Here is a 15,609-nt window from a genome sequence, read left to right on the forward strand (position 1 = left end):
AGCAAGATGGGTCAGACACACATTGTCAACACCTGGGGAAGATAAGGTACGACGTTGACTCCAACCCCTTTCTCATTTAAGGAGGGAAGGAGTTGGAATGGGTAGAGGCATTCGATACCTGCCACATGCTGGACAGAGTGACAGGGATCAAGGGGACTAATTCAATTGAAAGACTTTTTATTGGAACTAAAGTTGTGGCCCTTCTGAAGAACCAGCCAATCCTCCTACCTCCCATTCAGTTAAGCCTATTCAGAAAACCACTACTGAGCAACACATACACTCAGGACCCTGCTTTAGTGCTGGAGAACACTCAGATGGATAAAAACCAGCCCCTGCCCTAAGGTAGGCAAATGAGACACTAGGAAGGTGGCTGGGGAGATAGCCCACGGAGCGCTTTTCATTGCTGTCTCTGGAGAATGTTGGGTATCAGAGGAAAACTTCTAAGGGTGTTTGCTTCACTGTGCTATGAAACCAAGCTTTCTCTGCTTTCAGGAGGTTGGCATTTCCTAGATAAGAGGAGGCCTCTGTACAGGATGGTTTTTGAATGAAAGTGGAAGCCAGAAACTCCTCATCTGTGTTTTGAGAACTCTAGATGTCAGCAGCTGCCTTAGAGAGGGAAAAGGGAAAGCCAAAGGAGGGCTAACATTAGCTCTGACAAGCAGCCCTGCAGGGCAGAGCGTGGCTGAGACAGGCCACTTGAGGGGTGTCTGAGAGCTCGTCCCTGACCCATCTCTTCTGGGCTGATACGGAAGCAGTGGGAAAGGCTGCAGTGTACGCCCCTCCTAAAGCACACCAGCCCCTTCAAGGTCATCACAGCTCTTTGCCTCTACCCCAGGTGGCCTTCCCTCCCCTGGCTACTTGATGAAGGTGGCATCTCTCCTGTTCTTCAAAGAGATTTTCCCACCTCACGGAACCTGATTCCGAAAGTCCATCTTTTCTCCTTGTATCTCTTTGTAAAAGGTATAGATCATTTCCTCCTGGGGGAGAGAAGGAAGAGAAGAAGGAGTCCATTAATTTACCACACGGATTATCCCCCCACCCCCATTCCCTGTCTTTCAAGGGAAACTGAGTTGCTCAAACTCAGCTCCTGCAATTAATTGACTGAGCAGTGCTTGTCCCAGGTTTTCTGGGACTATGAAATGTTTAAGGGAACCTCAGAAGAAAGGGATCCAGGGGTAGGCAGCTCAAAGTTTCACGGCCCTCCCACCCCCAAATTCTTGGAATCAGAAAATCTAGTCTCCAAAGTAGGTCAGCACATCAGTGAGCAGCTCCTCTGGAAGGGAAGGGAGCGGAGGCCTTTCTTGATAGAAGGCGGATTCATCCAGGGCTGTCGGCTGCTGGGCCCCAGGGGCACAGGAGGGGAGGGGAAGTGGGGAGATTATACCAGTATTTCGCCTGGGATCTGAAAGGGCTCAGGGCCATGGAGCAACACTAGCCTGAGACCAGACCGTGCTGGGCCTTCTCCCTGCCGGGAAGGAGGGGGCTGTCAGTCCCCAGATCTAGAGAGCAACCGCCCTCCTGTAGGAGGAGGGAAAGGAGGGAATGAGAGTGCCTGAGTTTGGTGGGGGAGGGGCCTTCTGCTGATCTGAGAGCCTTGAAGCTGCCCGGTGTCCTGGGCCCCATGACCTCTGGGGCCTTGGCTTCCCCAGCTGGCAGAGGATTGGACCTTCCCTGGGGGCCCCCCTTTCTGCCTCCCACCCCTAGGGCCCATCCATCTCTCTCTCTCTCTCTTGCACACACTCTTGCCTCTCTCAGGCATTTGTTGTGCAGTTCTTCTTTGTCTGCTGGGCACGAGGGCAACGGCATCTGCCTCCCCTCCCTGTGCACACCCCCACCCCACCCCTTCACTGGCTTGGGAAGGGATGCTGTAGCCTAGCATCCCCCCCAACAGACACACATAGACATTCCCTCCAGCCCCCACCCCAAACACATTGAAGCGTGTGCTCTCTTGCTTGCTTGCTCTCTCACATACACACACACACACACACTCACACTCTCTCTCTCTCTCTCTCTCACACACACACACACACACACACACACACACTCACTCACACACATACACCCTGGGCTGAGCTCTTCTTGCTGGCTGCAGCCTTGGGCCCCTGCTCACCGTGCCGCTGCCGCTGCCTGCGAAATGACGGCGGTTCCCCTCACTTCCAGGAATCCACGCTTCCTGGAAGGTGAGTGGCTGGGCTCACCCCTGCCTGCCACCGAGACGCAGACATGCACACACCACCCGCACTCCCTCGCCGTTTCCAAGGCGGCGGCCGCGTTCGCACCCCAGGGTCTCACCGGCAAGGGAAGGATAATGTAAGTTCAGGCAGAAGGTGGCTAGTGGAGGGGGGACGGGGGGTGCTGGGGCTAGGGAGCCAATTCAGTAACAACTCTGGAGCCTGAGGAGAGGGAGAGGATGGGGCTGTGTGTGCGTGCGTGTGTGTGCGTGTGTGTGTGTGTGTGTGTGTGTGTGTGTATAGCGGGGGAGGGGGCGTTCCTCCTTACACTTGTGGAGGATGGGAAAGGGTGTTTGGTGTTGCTAAGCAAAGACTGCGACTTGGACAGTGGGAGCTTGTGGTGACATCTTGATTAGGCCTTGGGGACAGATGTAGAGCTGCCCGGGGTGAAATGCCGAGACAGGCCTGGGTGGGAATGGGTAATAGAGAGAATCGAGGTAAAGAGGAGCCTTGGCAGCAGATGCCTCAGCCTGGAGCAGAGATCTGAGGGGCCTCAGCCTCCTCCCCACAATAGAGCTGGGGATGGGCGTCTTTCTTTGCTCCTGTACCCACTATTCCCTGCTAGCAGGCTAGCATCCTGCCACCCTGGAGCCCATGGTCAAGAAAGGGGAAGCAGTGAGGATGAGGTTCCTTGCAGAGAAGTGTGGAGGTTCCCTGACCTCATGGCTATTCCCTGGAGGTAGCCACTCTGAAGGGATCGCAGACGGGTGGCAGGAGCGGAGGGCTGGTCTCCAATATGTGAAACATTGAGCCTGTGGGACGTTGCCCTGGTTCCTTTCTCTCCCTCCTGCTTTTTGCCCTTTACCCACCTCCTAGTTCCTCTGATATGAACCTCATGATTTGGCTTTGCCCTCTGGGGGTTCAGCCAATCTATGATGACTTTGACCAAGAAAATTTCTCTGAGACCTGAGAGCAGCCATAATTCTTGGCTTTGACAGTCTGGGATTTCTTGGGAGTCCCAGGCATTTGAAATTCCCTCACTGGGGTTTCTGGTGCTGAGAGAGGAACTGCTGAACTTCCTAAATCTGGCTCCAGTCCCCTTCACCCTCGGGCTAGAACTCATAGTCCGTGGGGCCCCATAAAGACTTTCTGACCCCTGAAATGGATTCATTTTTATGTATTAGCCCCATAAAAGTAGACATGAGCCTGTTTTCCCTCTCACCTTTATCCTGGGGAGGGCAATGGCATCAAAGAGCCTCTTGAACTACTGGTGTGACTGTGGAGGCACCTGCTCTTCCTCCTGTTCCCGGGCTTCTATAGGGAGAGCCACAAAGGATGTTTTCCCCTTAATGTCCCTAAATATCCCTTTAAGGATATTTTTCCCCATATATCAAGCTCCTGGCCCCAAGAGGCAGCCTCAGCCTAAATAGGTTGGGACTAGCAATGAATTTCCAGCAAGCTCACTCATCCTTTTAGGGTCAAGGACTCAGCATCAGGGCCTAGAGCCCTGTTCTTCCCCCATTACTAACATCAAGTGATTTAGGGCAAGTCAGCACTCACATTTGAAAAGGAAACAGAAGATACCCTTTCAGCCCTTCTAACCTTAGTAAACCCTACACTTAGTTGAAAGGACCTGTTTAAAAACTGGGTCTGAGTTTACAAGTCTCAACCCACAACTCTGAGATGCTCACTTCATGATACTGTGTGTGGTTCTGATTTGGGGCAACTTTTTTAGATAACTATGGCTCATCTAAAGAGCCCCAGCTGGGGAACTCAGTTTCAAGCTGTAAGGCTTTTTCTATAGAAAAATCAGGCTTTGATGGGATAGAATGGGGGAAATGGGACTTTTAGGCGAGGATATGAATGGGAAATGGTCCCAAAGTCCTGAGTGGTTGTTTTCTTCCCACTGACCAAAGCTGGAGAGGGATCCCTCAGGAGGGTGTGTTCCGGATTTCTTGCCTCAGGCCCAAGACTCCAACCATTTTATAATGGAATCTTTATTTTGTGAAAGTAAGTATGTACATAGCTGGGAAATTGGGTAAAGTACTAATAGGTGGACTTTAGGGATGAATTTTAGGGTTTGTCTCTCTCTGTCTCTTCCATATTTAGGCCTGTGTGCACACATCCATGCATGTTCATGTTAGCAGATAACGTAGAAGGCTGTGGGTATGTTTATCTTAGTAGGTGTGTTCTCTTTATGTGTGTCTAGATATGTGTCTGTGTGTGTGTTTATCTACATGTGTGTTCTTTCACCTATATTTCGCATAGAAGATTGTGGGGAGGAGGGATTTTTTTTTTTAAAGATGTGATTCATATCTTCAGGAGTGTTATCTGATTTTTAAAAACATGAAGCTCTCGAAAGCATTTTTGCAAAGCAATTTGTAACAAGTTAAAATGAATATATTGAGAATAAACTATTATTTTATTGTCAAGGGAACATCAGGTAGTAAATATGTGACTGGAATTGTATCAGATAGGAAGCTTTCTAGAGTAGTCAAATTTTTGCTGATTTTAGACAGTCTAACGGACCCAGCTCTCCCCTACTGAAGCAGTGACTCCCAATCGGCTGTGTTATTGGTGGTTAAGGACATGGGCAATTACTGTTTGTCATCAGATCCCAGTTCCACCACTACCAGCTGCGTGACCTTTGACAAGTAACATAGCCTCTTTTGTGTCTCGGTTTCCTCATCTGCAAAATTAAGATAATATTGGCACTTACTTCATAGGGTTGTTGTGAAGATTAAGTGAGACAATTCATTTAAGGTGCATAGAACAATGCCTGGCACATAGTAAGCACTCAATTAATGTTAGCTGCTATCCTTATGATTACTATTATTATCATTAGATTCAGGGACAATTCCAGCTGCCCTTCCTGCAGATCCCGAACCTGGTGTTGGGGGCTCCGGAGAGGAACAGTAGGGAAGAACGTCTGTCCTGAACCGCCTCCCTCCTGAGGCCCCCATTTTCCTCTCCACCCTGGCCCGCCCAGCCCCAGCCCTGCTTCCTGTGGACGTCAGGCAGTGATGCTCTTCCCCTCAGGCCTAGATAAAGGTAGGGTGGGCAAGGCGCAGCCACTGAGCTCGCAGAAGTCAGCACCGGGCACCCAGGCTGGCGAGGGCACAGGTATGGTGCCAAGCACACAACACTGCCTTGTACGTGACTACAAGAGAAATGCTGTGAAACCTTACTGAATTTTAAAAATTTTAGGCAATGGACAGCAAATGGCTCCAGCTGCAGCTTCACCTGCCCTCTTGTTCTCTCCTCTAAGGTAGCGGGGACTCATCCTTGGAGAAGGAGTTCCTCGGGGCCCCAGTGGGGCCCTCGGTGAGCACCCCCAACAGCCAGCACTCTTCTCCCAGCCGCTCACTCAGTGGTAAGTGCAACCTCCTACCCTTCCCTGGCGCTAGGCACCCCCATTTGTGTTTGGCTCTTGATTTACCTCCCATTGGCAGCCATTTCCCCATCACTGCCTCCCTCTGATTTCCTGCTCGGAGTCTCTAAAAGCGCTAAGGAGCTCAGTGTCTAGGGATTTCCAGATTTCTGAAAGGAGAGTGAACAGTCACTGCCAGATCAGGGTGGAATTAAAAGAGGCATGGGTGGGATTAAGGTAAAGGCCCCAAAGGAGAAATTCTGGAGTTGGAGTAGCAAGCAGATAGAAATGGTCATAAGCTGGAGTTAGATACGAAATAGAGAGGGGAAAGATCTCCTCATCACCACCACCCCCCATTCTCCTGCCCAGACAAGGTCCCCATGACTGCCCCTCCTCAGCTGGCCCTAGATCTGTGACATTCTCTAAATGGTTGGAATAGCCAGGAATGTAGGTCAGAGCTAGAGCCAGGGCTTTCTCCTCAATGGCTCCTCCCTCCTCCATCCCCGTCTCCAGATTTTTATGGAGGGGAGTAGAGGGGTTCATCTTTTGGGTGGGAGGATAAGATGAGCCATGTCTGTCTTCCAGTTTTCCTCTCTCTTTAGCCCTCTGTCTCTTCGGTCTTCCTAGGACCATTTTCCCGCCACTGTTACTTGCTGGCTTCCTGCCCAGGGCCAAGCCAGACGTCTTTCTTAATGACAAGAGAGTGGAGAACAAGGCTCCCCTTAGCCTCTTCCTCTCTCTATGGACAGAAGACATCCTATGTACCCCAACTTTTTTTCTCTTGAAGCCTGTTTGCCTGGTCAGTGGGATGGGGGAAAAGGTTGTTTCAGGTCTCAGCAGGACCCTGATATCACCACACACAATGCCTAGAATGTTGGCCTCTTTTAAAGCCTGAATGTCTCAGGGCTTGGAGACAGCCTTTTGGACTTCAGGAGTGCCATTCTGGCCTGGGGGCAGCTTCCCCCCTTTGCCTGGCTCTATCCTAAACACCATCCCGCCCTCCAGCCAGCTCCATCAAGGTGGAGATGTACAGCGATGAGGAGTCGAGCAGACTGCTGGGGCCAGATGAGCGGCTCCTGGAAAAGGATGATAGTGTGATCGTGGAAGACTCATTGTCAGAGCCCCTGGGCTACTGTGACGGGAGTGGGCCAGAGCCTCACTCCCCTGGTGGTATCCGGCTGCCCAATGGCAAGCTCAAGTGTGATGTCTGCGGCATGGTCTGTATCGGACCCAACGTGCTCATGGTGCACAAACGCAGCCACACAGGTGAGTGAGCCAGGGGTCTGCGAGGAGTTCCCAGGGTGGTCTGGAGAGGCAGGGGCAGTGCTTGGAGGCCTTGCCTAGAGTAGGGTAGTCTCAGAGAGGGAAGGTCTCTCCCAGCACATTTTCTAGCTGAGGGAAAAAAAGGAGGGGGTTGTGGAATTTAGATTCCCCCAACACCTCTACTTCCCTGGCACCTTCCTCAGGTGTTGTTATAAAGAAAAGCTGATATTTTTCTCAGGAGGTGCGGGAAGGGAAGGTCTTTAGCCTAAGAAGGACCCAATAGTTCAACAGGGGTAGGACAGGATGTTTTTATCCCATCTCACGATAAAAAAAAAATACAAAAAAACAGAGGCCTCTTCCTTGGGCTTTGAGCTCCTGGGGCAGAGTGGGCCCCATGGGGCTTGGTTTTTGATAACAGTCTTTTGGCCCAGTGTTCCAGGACTGATGCCCTTCTTCCTGCCACACACCTCTAATCTACACCTTCCCAGGGTAAGACTGTTCCCAAGGGATATTTATAAAGCGAGATTTGTGTGTGCAGCACAGCCCTGCCTCTCAGAAACGTGTTCTGAGCACCTTCCTTCAGGCAGTGTGGGGCAGAGGGTGGGGGGCTATGTTCAGCCTCAGTGTTCCTCACGCCCGGCCCTCTGGGATCTGCTCTTTCACTTGCAGGTGAAAGACCCTTCCACTGCAACCAGTGTGGTGCCTCCTTCACCCAGAAGGGGAACCTGCTGCGCCACATCAAGCTGCACTCTGGGGAGAAGCCCTTCAAATGTCCCTTCTGCAACTATGCCTGCCGCCGGCGTGACGCACTCACTGGCCACCTCCGCACACACTCGGGTCAGTGACCTGTCCAGTGGGAGAAGGGGAAGCGGGAGCCTAGTACACCCAGTAAATAAGGCTCAGCAACTTCTCTTGTATTGGGGGAGTGACGGTGTTCGTCACTGAGGAGGGCCAAGCACTCACAGAACGGATAGGGCCCTGCCTCTCCAACAGCCGCTCTGGGCAGCAGGGCCCCACAGGGAATCTGGGGGACTCTTTGATGGGGTATTGTATGCCTGCCACACTCTCTGACATGGAGCAAAAGGAGCATGGCGATGTTCTTGGCTCCTTAACAGTTACCCTCCCTGACTTTGTTTTTTAAAGTTCATGCTGATTCCAGAACCATCTGTGCCCCATCATCCCCCACTTCTGAGCGCCAGGGAAACCCCTCCTCCCACTCCATCTGCCCCAGGCCCCACACATGTCACCATCTTCACCTCCCCCAGAAATATCAGAGGTCTCTGCCAACCACTCTTCTGTCCTCTCCTTTACTTCCTCCTGGTTCCTGAAACCATCCATGGGCTTCCCAAATTGGAGGAAAGGAAGCCTAGGAAAAGAGTATCCCATTTCTGTTCCCAATTCCAAGAAGTTGTCACCTTTCCAGAGGCAAAAGCAAGTCCAGAGGGTTCCTTGAGGTCAGTGTTTGGCATAATGCCAGGGAACTGGACTAACCCGGTTTTCTAGCCCAGCCAAGGCTGTTTGAATCAACATCTGAATCAGCTGGACAGATAGCATTTTTAAAGCATTTTACGAAGTTTTAAGCTTTTGACTTGGACTTGGGAAGAGGCCAGGAGCTGAGCTGGCAGGAAGGAGGGAGCTCAAGATTGGGAACAGGCAGGAAGAAGGGCAGAGGGGAAAGAATTAGTAGGGTCTGTCCTTGGAAACTTTCCTTGCTATTTTTCTCTTTTCCTAAACTCCTGGGCCAGGATTTAAAGGCACAGAGCAGTCACCTCACCACCCTCCACTTTTTCTAGCCACCTGCCTCGTTCTAGGTTCTCTCACCTTGGACCTGGGACCTTTGTCTCTATCTATGTGGAGAAACAGGGAGAGTGATGATCGTTGATTCATGCTTTACATTCTACAAAGCATTTCACTTATGTCTCCTCATGCGATCCTCATAACACTTCCAAGGTAGATGTTATTAGTCCCATTTTGCTGACAGGGAAACTGAAGCTCTGAAGGAAAAAAAAAGGGGGGGTTTTCAGGTCACAGAGCTTTTCTGCAGCCTCTCTGGAACCCCATCAAGGGCCAGAGTCGCCCTTTTCCTCAGAAAAGGGCGACTCCCCCTGCTGGTTTGCAACAAGGATGGCTTGGCCCCTTCGCAGCTAGGCCAGCTGGGTGGATTTGGGATGTTGTTGTTCTGTAGGAGATTACTGGGGACAGAAGCAGACACAGTTATACTGTCTGGTCCCAACTCTATGAGATGCTTTCTAATACAACCCACACTATAAGAAAAAAGGGGCTTCCTATCCAGATGTTAAACCATTTCCCCAAAAGTCTTGAGTGGATGGGGACCATGGCATTCTTATCATCCCCCAAATACTAGGGTTTCCAGAGCAAGAGCAAAATGGCAGTGGATTGACTGAGTCAGGCCCCAGTTTAAGCAAGTCGGGGGGAGGGGAGCGGTTAATAATTACCAGCCTCCTGGAGACACCGTCTCCTGCCTCCTGCTTGGTAGTAGCAAGATACATAAAATAAAATACACCATACCTTGTTTCTCTCACTTTTTTCTCTCCTCTCACAAACAGCATCTCTCAAAAGTTGTCTTTAAAGGAAGAGTCAATCTCACTTTTCCCAACATTTTTTCTTCAGTAGAAACAAAATCTTCATAACCTATTCTTTATTAAAAAAACAAAACCCAAAGTTGGTGTTCTCTTCCTTTTACTCTTCTCCTTTCTTTTCCTCTCTGTTCTTTTATTATTTTTCTCTTCTGAGAATTTCTCTCTCAGTGATGGTTTTTCTGGGGCTCTCTTGTTATCTCAGTGTAGAGAGTCGGAAAGAAAACTAAGCAGTAAAACCAGGCTAGGGATGGAGCTAAGAGTACAAGTAAAAGTCAGTGAAATCTGCCCCTCCCCACATTGGCAGATCTAAGGGCTGTCATTTCTGTCACCCCAGCCCACCAATTTCCCTCAAACCGAAGCAGATAGTTCGTAAGCAAAAAAATCCCCTTGTCTGATAAACAGCACTTACACCCGCCTGCCACATGGAAAGGTTAAACCACAGTCTGGGCCCCAGACTCTGAGATCCTGGGGTGGGGCCAGCCTGCCTGCCAGGGATGTGCCCCTGCAAAGTCCCTGGGTCCTCCCTTCCTTTGAGCAGCAATCTGGCCATCTTGAGGTCCCCCCGCCACAGACCAAAGCTGTGTGCCCTGGGTCCCCCTCTTCCTCCCACAGCTGCGTATTGTCCCTCTTCCCCAAGGTTTGGTCGTCCATCCATGCTTGCAGCTGATGTTGGAGAAGGGAAAACAAGCAGAAGAATTCACCTGAGCAACATCCCTTCCTCCTCATGGCAGTGTACCTTTGCTCCTAGATGATTTTGTGGAACCAGGACACGGGAGAAGTAACTCGTGTTATTTCTCTGCTCTCCCTTCCACAGTTTCCTCTCCCACGGTGGGCAAGCCCTACAAGTGTAACTACTGCGGCCGCAGCTACAAACAGCAGAGTACCCTGGAGGAGCACAAGGAGCGGTGCCACAACTACCTACAGAGTCTCAGCACTGAAGCCCAAGCTCTGGCTGGCCAACCAGGTGGGGCTGTGGGCAGGACTATGGGGGAGTTGAGGGCAGGGCCGGAGGGAGTGCAGGACAGGGTGATTCCAGCACCTGGAATCCCCCCCACAGCACCCCACAAAGGGATGAGGTCTATGGAAAAGGGACAGTTATCTCACAGATCTGCCAAGCACTCCAGGTAGTGCAGAGCCCTATAGTAGGTGCTACAGGGAAATCCAGAGGTAGGGGAGGATTTGGTCTATTTCCTCAGTCTAATGGGAGAGAGAACACAAGGAAACATGACATCAAGGGTCACATGTATGTAATTGTCTCTGAATTATCTGAAATGTTGCTGCGATGAGCTCTAGACGGGGGGAAGTAAGCAGAACCATTTCCCAGGCGCCAGGAGTGACCTTCCGTGGCTACTGACCTGCTGGTTTTCTCCAGGCGAAAGCCACTGGGCCAGTGCTACCCCCACTCAGCTGCTACTACCTGTCCCTACCTCCCTCCCACTAGGTGATGAGATACGTGACCTGGAGATGGTGCCAGACTCCATGCTGCACTCATCTTCTGAGCGGCCAACTTTCATTGATCGTCTGGCCAACAGCCTCACCAAACGCAAGCGTTCCACCCCTCAGAAGTTTGTAGGTAAGAGTACAGTTGAGGAAGAGACATCAGCTTCAAGCCACAGCTCATCTAAATCTGAGCTCCAGTAGCCATTAGACCCACTGGGTCTGGAGGTTTGATTGAAGGAAAGCAGGCTGGTGGTCTCTGTGCTCAGCATCTAACCCCAGAACAGGAGGGGAGTGAAGAGGGAGAACGTACCTCAAAAGGGTGGAGAGGGGTCGTGCTGAGGGCTCTTGTGGTGGTTATAAGAGAAGGGGGTCAGGGGGCGCAGGCTCTCCCAGTTTTTGAGATTATCGAGGACTTGAGTCTATGGGGGCTGAGAGAAGGGCCCTTAGAGTCAGAGGGAGGAGGTGAGTATGGGGTCCCGCACCTGGCCCTGGTCATTAGCTCTCCAAGGACCTGGAGCTTCACAGAGAGTAATGAAGGAAGTATTAAAGATCAGTGGGCTGGGAGTGAGTCCTTCTCTAAGATTACAGCCTAGAGTTGGGGAGTGGCCCCAGAGAGGACCTGACCTCCCGGGAAGTAAATGAGGAGTGGCAAATAATGTTACAGCTATCCCCATGGGTAAGAAAACAAAGAAGTAATCCTGGAGGAGCTTAGGAATTCTCCCAGCCAGCCCTGCTGAGAGCCTCTTCCCCACAGGCGAGAAGCAGATGCGCTTCAGCCTCTCGGACCTCCCCTATGATGTGAACTCGGGCGGCTATGAGAAGGATGTGGAGTTGGTGGCACACCATGGCCTAGAGCCTGGCTTTGGAGGTTCTCTGGCCTTTGTGGGGGCAGAGCATCTACGTCCCCTCCGCCTTCCACCTACCAATTGCATCTCAGAACTCACGCCTGTCATCAGCTCTGTCTACACCCAGATGCAGCCCCTCCCTGGTCGACTAGAGCTTCCAGGGTCCCGAGAAGCAGGTGAGGGACCTGAGGACCTGGCTGATGGAGGTCCCCTCCTCTACCGGGCCCGAGGCCCCCTGACTGACCCTGGGGCATCCCCCAGCAATGGCTGCCAGGATTCCACAGATACAGAGAGCAACCACGAAGATCGGGTTGGGGGGGTAGTATCCCTCCCTCAGGGTCCCCCACCCCAGCCTCCTCCCACCATTGTGGTGGGCCGGCCCAGTCCTGCCTACGCCAAAGAGGACCCCAAGCCACAAGAGGGGTTACTGCGGGGCACCCCAGGCCCCTCCAAGGAAGTGCTTCGGGTGGTGGGCGAGAGCGGTGAGCCCGTGAAGGCCTTCAAGTGTGAGCACTGCCGCATCCTCTTCCTGGACCATGTCATGTTCACTATCCACATGGGCTGCCATGGCTTCAGAGACCCTTTCGAGTGCAACATCTGTGGCTACCACAGCCAGGACCGGTACGAGTTCTCTTCCCACATTGTCCGGGGGGAGCACAAGGTGGGCTAGCAACTGACAGCCCTCCCCCAGCCCTCCACCCCCTGCCTTTCCTATAGGAGTCTAGCCTGTCCCTACCACTGGCTACCTGACTTCACACTTGACCCTGCCCCTCCTCCCCTGTTCCCCTCCTCTTCCCTGACTGATTTAAGCATTGTGATGAAACAGGTCTTTTGCTTGTTTCTCTTTTTTCTCTTCTCCTCTCATCCTGGCATACTCACTGAGTTATTTATTAATATAATTAGTTGATTTTTCTTTTGCTTTTTTTTAACTTATATCAGTCACTTGCCGCTCCCCCACCCTCCTGCCCACAGTCCCCTTCCACTTAAGACCTAAGTTTTCTCTCTCTGATCCAGCTTTCTCCCACAGCCCCAGGGGTAGGAAGCTCCTCTTAGTGCTAAGAGACTTTGAGCTTCTTGCTTTAAGGCCTCACCTTTCGCATTATCTAATTCTTCAGTTTTGATGCCAATAGCTCCCTCTGGCCCTCCCTTAGCTCTGTGGCATTAAGTCTCTCTGGGACCCTTCAACCTGGTACTCCATACCTCTTGTGCCCTCTCACTTTAGGCAGCTTGCACTATTCTTGAATGAATTAAGAATTTCCTCATTCGGAAGTAGGAGGGGCTGAAGAAATTGTCCCCAGGTCCCGTGGGACTCAGGGTCCTCTTGACGTCCCCCTGGGAATATGAGCTCCCCAAAGCCCACATTCGGGATCACCCTCTAGGATGTGATATATCTCTTCCCTCCTCTCACAACCCCCAACACTGCTCTACTCTCTTCAACCCGCCAGTCTACTCAGTGGTGGTTCTTCTCTCCTTAGAGTGCCCCAGTTTTATATTCTCAGGGGCCAAGGCTAGGTCTGCAGTCCTCTGTCTCAGACACATTGGGAGCCACAGGTGCCTAACTGGGAACCAGGGCATGGGAAGGGGGTGGGTCAGAATTCTTCTCTTTCTCCTCCACCTCTCAAACTTCTTCCCTCTAGTGACCTTCCTAGGCTCTCAGGGGCTCCTGCCGTCCCTGTCCTATGAGAAACTAGTGGGTTGCTGCCTGATGACGGGGGCATCTCAACCCCTCAGTCATGCTGCCTTCTTCTTCACTCCCAGCAGGATTCAGCCTCTCATTCCCGGGCTCCTAGGCCCTGTTCTTAGGATCAGTGGCAGGGAGAAAAGGGTGTCTCTTTTCTCTCTTCTAATTTTCAGTATAACCAAAAATTATCCCAGGATGAGCAAGGGCATGTGCCCCTCATGCCATTCCACTCTTGTCCCAGCAAGAATGGGATGGGTACAACTGAGCTGGGGGTCATCCTTACCTGCTCCCTTCTAGACTTAGCTCCCAGATATAGGGCAGGAGGGGGCACTCTCCTCCTGGCTACTGCAGAGACCCCTGGCTGTTTGGGTGACCTAGTTAGTGAGAAGGGGGCAGGAGGAGATACAGCTCCACTGCAAGTGGTGGTCTCTTTCTACAAGAGTTCCAGGCCGTAGGCCACAACCATCCCATTCTCTGCTTCCTTGAGATTCAAACCAAAGGCTGTTTTTCTATATTTAAAGAAAAAGAAAGTAAAAACCAAACACAACACCTCACAAGTTGTAACACTTGGTCCTTCTCTCTCTCTCCTTTTCTCTTCCCCTCCATCTTTCTTTCCACATGTCCTTTCCTTATTGGCTCTTTTGCCTCCTACTTTTCTCACTCCCTATCAGGGATAATTTAGGGGGATGGTAAAGGGTTGGCTAAGGAACAAACCCTGGGATTGGGCCCTTAAGGGTTCTAAGAAGAGTCTACCTTATCCTCATATGGGAAGGAGGACCCAGAAAATCTCTCTCTTCTTCCTCCTTTTTCTCCTCCATTACATGGTCTCCCCAAGAGAACCAGATTGTCAGGGAGGGGCGTTTTGGGTTGATTGTTTCTTCTTGACAATGTAGCAATAAACAGATGCTGCCAGGGGCAGAGTATGGGGGAGTTAGCTGGAAGGAGAGTGGTCTCTAGAGAAGGGGAGAGTCTTCTGAACAGCACCCCAGGGAAATGACTCCTTGTTTCAGGATGGCAGCAGAGCTGAGATAAATATCTGGGGTTCTCCTCAACTGTTCTGGTTATTGGGCCCCTTCCTGTTAGACCTGCCCCTACCACCTCTTCTATGTCTGCTGTGTATTTGGTGACACCTCATAAGGACTGGTCCCTTCTAGGGAATCAGAGCCTTAGGGTGCCCCCTCCCCTCCCCTAGTCTGTTTTGGCACCTGTAACCTCCTGAAACATGAAGGACTATGCTCTGAGGCTGTACTCTGAGCCCATGAGAGCAGAGACTGGAAGGGCAAGACCAGGTGCTAAGGAGGGGAGAGAAGAGCACTCTGTCTCTCTCCAGACCATCACTGCACTTTAACCAGGGTCTAAGGTACAAAATCCTGCCTTCCAGAGCCTTCCAGCTCTGGAATCTCAAAACATCCTCATGCTCTCTCCCAGCTCCTTTTGCATAAAAAAAAAAAAAAAAAAAAGTAAAGAAAAAGGAAAAAAAAATACACTGAAACCCACATGGAGATAAGAGGTGTTTTCCTTTTATATTGATATTCAAAATCAACACCACACAAAAAAATTTCTAAATAGACATTTTTCCAGACTTTTGTCTTTTCGTGTCAGTGTGTAAGCTGCGGATGGGATTTTGTAATACTTCTGGCAGCTTCTTTCCTTGTGTACATAATATATATATATTATATATATTTTTAATCAGAAGTTACGAAGAACAAAAAGAAAAAACCCCACAGAAGCAAGTGCAATACCACCTCTCTTCTCTCTCTCCCAGGGTTTCATTTGTAGCCTATGCTTGGTGTCTCCTTGGACCCACCCCTTCACCTCTTCCTCTCCCGCTGTTTTCCCCCTCCTCCTTTTTTTTAAAGAGTTTTTCTCCTTTCTCAAGGGGAGTTAAACTAGCTTTTGAGACTTATTGCAAAGCATTTTGTATATGTAATATATTGTAAGTAAATATTTGTGTAACGGAGATATACTACTGTAAGTTTTGTACTGTACTGGCTGAAGGTCTGTTATAAATAAACATGAGTAATTTAACACCCCTGGTTGTTTTTGCAGACTTCCTTTGCCTTGCCTTTCTGCTGGGAGGGAGGGGGGCCTCCTTGCAGCATATTATACCAACTGCTAAACATTTTGAAGGTGAACAAGTCTAAGATTCAGAGAAAACCAAGCAAGAATGCTCAAGTTGTTGCTATAGAAGAACAGAAGACTTTTCAACCTGGAATGGGAAGTGGAGGAGATTTTCCTA

At 50.8% G+C, this 15,609-nt stretch overlaps 1 protein-coding gene and 1 long non-coding RNA gene across 9 annotated transcripts in view; one reads left to right on the forward strand and one right to left on the reverse strand.

Annotated features, from left to right (window-relative positions):
• The window catches only part of IKZF4 (IKAROS family zinc finger 4), a 32,324-nt gene extending 16,924 nt beyond the window's left edge, over nucleotides 1-15,400 (forward strand). For 3 of the 8 annotated variants that reach the window (XM_070494944.1, XM_070494943.1, XM_070494945.1), the window contains 8 exons: nucleotides 2,161-2,310; nucleotides 4,088-4,181; nucleotides 5,440-5,544; nucleotides 6,547-6,807; nucleotides 7,474-7,641; nucleotides 10,219-10,368; nucleotides 10,846-10,977; nucleotides 11,599-15,400. In XM_070494944.1, coding sequence (XP_070351045.1) covers nucleotides 2,224-2,310; nucleotides 4,088-4,181; nucleotides 5,440-5,544; nucleotides 6,547-6,807; nucleotides 7,474-7,641; nucleotides 10,219-10,368; nucleotides 10,846-10,977; nucleotides 11,599-12,359 — 1,758 coding nt within the window. In that variant the 5' untranslated portion in view covers nucleotides 2,161-2,223 and the 3' untranslated portion in view covers nucleotides 12,360-15,400. Of the gene's footprint in view, nucleotides 1-1,954; nucleotides 2,311-4,087; nucleotides 4,182-5,439; nucleotides 5,545-6,546; nucleotides 6,808-7,473; nucleotides 7,642-10,218; nucleotides 10,369-10,845; nucleotides 10,978-11,598 lie in introns of those variants that run through there. The other 5 variants (XM_044755863.2, XM_070494947.1, XM_044755861.2 and 2 more) reach the window with 3 other exon arrangements.
• On the reverse strand, nucleotides 27-10,196 carry LOC123279837 (uncharacterized). Its single transcript, XR_006518145.2, has 3 exons — nucleotides 9,334-10,196; nucleotides 8,626-8,798; nucleotides 27-977 (listed from the first exon to the last, which is right to left on the reverse strand). It is a non-coding gene; the product is annotated as an uncharacterized lncRNA (long non-coding RNA).
• Nucleotides 15,401-15,609: the final 209 nt, after the last annotated feature.

This window comes from Equus asinus, chromosome 22 (genome assembly GCF_041296235.1).
Source record: "Equus asinus isolate D_3611 breed Donkey chromosome 22, EquAss-T2T_v2, whole genome shotgun sequence".
NCBI lineage: Eukaryota > Metazoa > Chordata > Mammalia > Perissodactyla > Equidae > Equus > Equus asinus.